Raw genomic sequence first — 2,676 nt, 5'->3', positions numbered from 1 at the left:
CCAGCCTGTGACGTGCAGAACCTGATAGAAATCCTGCTGATGCTCATCATTGCCCTGGTGGGGCTGGCAGGAAACGGGATTGTGCTCTGGCTCCTGGGCTTCTGCATGCGCAGGAACGCCTTCTCCACCTACGTCCTCAACCTGGCCGCGGCTGACTTCCTCTTCCTCTGTGGCCAAATGATACGTTCCCTTTTACAGCTTATTAGCAACTTTGATTTCATCTACAGCATATCAAGCCCTGTGATTGTCTTTCCCTACCTTGCAGGCCTGAGCATACTGAGCACCATCAGCATCGAGCGCTGCCTGTCTGTCCTGTGGCCCATCTGGTACCGCTGCCGCCGCCCAAGACACATGTCAGCGGTTGTGTGTGCCCTACTCTGGCCACTGTCTCTGCTGCTGAGCATCCTGGAAGTGTACTATTGTGCCTTTTCATTTGGGGGGATATATGACCATAGTTGGTGTCAGACGATTGATTTCCTCTCTGGCTCTTGGCTATTGTTTTTATTTGTGGTTCTTTCTGGGTCCAGCCTGGCACTGTTGCTCCGGATTCTCTGTAGCCTCCGGAAGATGAAGCTGACCAGGCTGTATGTGACCATCCTGCTGGCAGTGCTGGTCTTCCTCCTTTGTGGCCTGCCTGTAGGCATCGAATGGTTTTTAGTATTCTGGATTCAGAAGTTTGATGCATTCACTTGTCGTTTTTTTGAGGTTTCAGATGTCCTGTCCTGTGTTAACAGCAGCGCCAACCCCATCATTTACTTCTTTGTGGGTTCCTCTAAGCCGCGTCAAAATAGGAAGTCCCTCAAGCTGGTTCTCCAGAGCGCTCTGCAGGACACTGCTGAGGTGGATGGATGTGGAGGCAGCCTTCCTCAGGAATCCCTGGAGAGGTCAAGAAGCAACCTGGGGTAGTGAGGAAGAGCTTCTTCCCTGTTCGGAACATGTGACCTTGAGAGTCAACACTGCCTTGCCACCCTTGGCAATTAGATGCATTTTTCTGGGCCTTGTGCCTCTGAAATGCTTCAGGGTTTCCAAAATGTCTTCAAATAGATTTATTTTTAACTTGGTTTTTCTAGTTTTACCCAGAGAAAGCATTAGTCTGAAAGTACAATGTTTGAATCCTTTTTGAAGTCACCAATAAATTTCTCATGTTATCTTCCTCCAAATCTTTCTTATTGTAAACTCTTTCTCAGCAGTTTTCATTGCAATGTCAAGAATGTCTGTTCAGATCCATAAAACTCTTCTTTAGAATTGTTTCCTACCTGACAGTACCGAAAAGGCAGATGCCTTATTTATGTCTCAGACTGAGTTTCCCCGAAAAGCAAGCTTCATCCTGAGAATGGGGACATTGCTGAAAGTGGGAATCTCAGTTCTGAATTCATGAGTTCTGCTACCTCTAAATTTCACTGAGTTTTCTGGGATTGGGAAAAATAATGTTCTTAAATGCAGACTCTTTACCTTCATAAAAAGCAGTCTATGAAACAGATTTTATGAAAAGTCCTCTGCTGTCATGTGTCCATGGTATGGGGACAAGTTGGCCTTAATTTCTAATAAAGAAATTATGGTTCCTTCTTCATGAGAACTGATTATCCTGGACCATGGACCAGAGTAGAGTCAAAAAATATGTCCCACCAGTGCCAGTTTGGCCATTGGCAACCTCAGTGTTGGTTTCCAAATGGAAATTAGTTTGGAAACCATCTGTTTTTAGCTTCCAGATTCCTTAATTTATAACTCTCAGCACATGCTGTCTTATGCAAATTGTTCTCATTCGATGTCAGTTAGTGTCCTGGGCAATCGCCATGGGAAACAGGAGTGAAAACCTTTGACTTCTTCCATGACAGTGTCAATTACAGTATGTATATAACCACTTAGAGTTGCTACAGAATTCTGATACATGACAAAACAAGGATGAAGATTGAGAACAAGTGCTACGTGAAATAAGCCAGACACAAAAGAACAATACTGCTAAGTTCAACTTTTATAAGATATTCAAAGTTAACAGACATGTTAGGTTTAGGGATGAGGAGATTGTGTGATCATGTTTCATGGTAAAGAATTCTGTTTCATATAATAAAAATATTTAAAGCAGATATTGGTCATGGTTGTATCTTATTGTGAATATCTTAGTGTCACTGAATTACACATTTAAGATAGTGAAAGAAGCCGGGCTCGGTGGCTCAGCCTGTAATCTCACGCCTTTGGGAGGCTGAGGTGAGTGGATTGCCTGAGCCCGTGGGTTCGAGACCCATCTGTGCACCGAGACCTCATCTCTACAATAAATCAAAAAATCAGCCGGTCGTGGTAGCGCATGCCTGTAATTCTGGCTACTTGGAAGGTTGAGGCAGAAGGATCGCTGGGGCCCAGCAGGTTGAGGCTGCAGTGGCTGGGAGTGGCCACTGCACTCCAGTCTGGGCGACAGAGTGAGACTCTAACTCAAAAAAAAAAGATAGTGAAAGAAGTAAAATCATGCAATGTATATTTTGCCACAATTTTCAAGATTATTAATTTTAAAAAAGAGCATCAATGCAGAGTTCAGGACTCTTCTCTGCAATTGACTTCTCTTTCCACAGAGAACTCAAGTAGATAGAAGGGGCCACCATAAGAGGTTGTGAGAACACAACGAAGTCTGCAGTGCTCACAAGCAGGGAGACTACCACTCAGATGCGAGGTGGCAAATAAACT

General features: G+C 44.4%; 1 protein-coding gene across 1 annotated transcript; it reads left to right on the top strand.

The window, feature by feature from the left end:
* Positions 1 to 6: 6 nt before the first annotated feature.
* On the top strand, positions 7 to 906 carry LOC103254456 (mas-related G-protein coupled receptor member X2-like; the record flags this gene model as incomplete). The annotated part of the gene is made up of 1 exon (XM_008052548.1): positions 7 to 906. A coding segment is annotated over one exon (900 nt), but the record flags the coding sequence as incomplete, so codon positions are not given.
* Positions 907 to 2,676: the final 1,770 nt, after the last annotated feature.

Source organism: Carlito syrichta, unplaced genomic scaffold (assembly GCF_000164805.1).
Source record: "Carlito syrichta isolate Samal-C Ts95f unplaced genomic scaffold, Tarsius_syrichta-2.0.1 Scaffold280806, whole genome shotgun sequence".
In the NCBI taxonomy this organism is placed as follows: Eukaryota; Metazoa; Chordata; class Mammalia; order Primates; family Tarsiidae; genus Carlito; species Carlito syrichta.
This window is presented reverse-complemented; position numbering and strand designations above follow the sequence as displayed.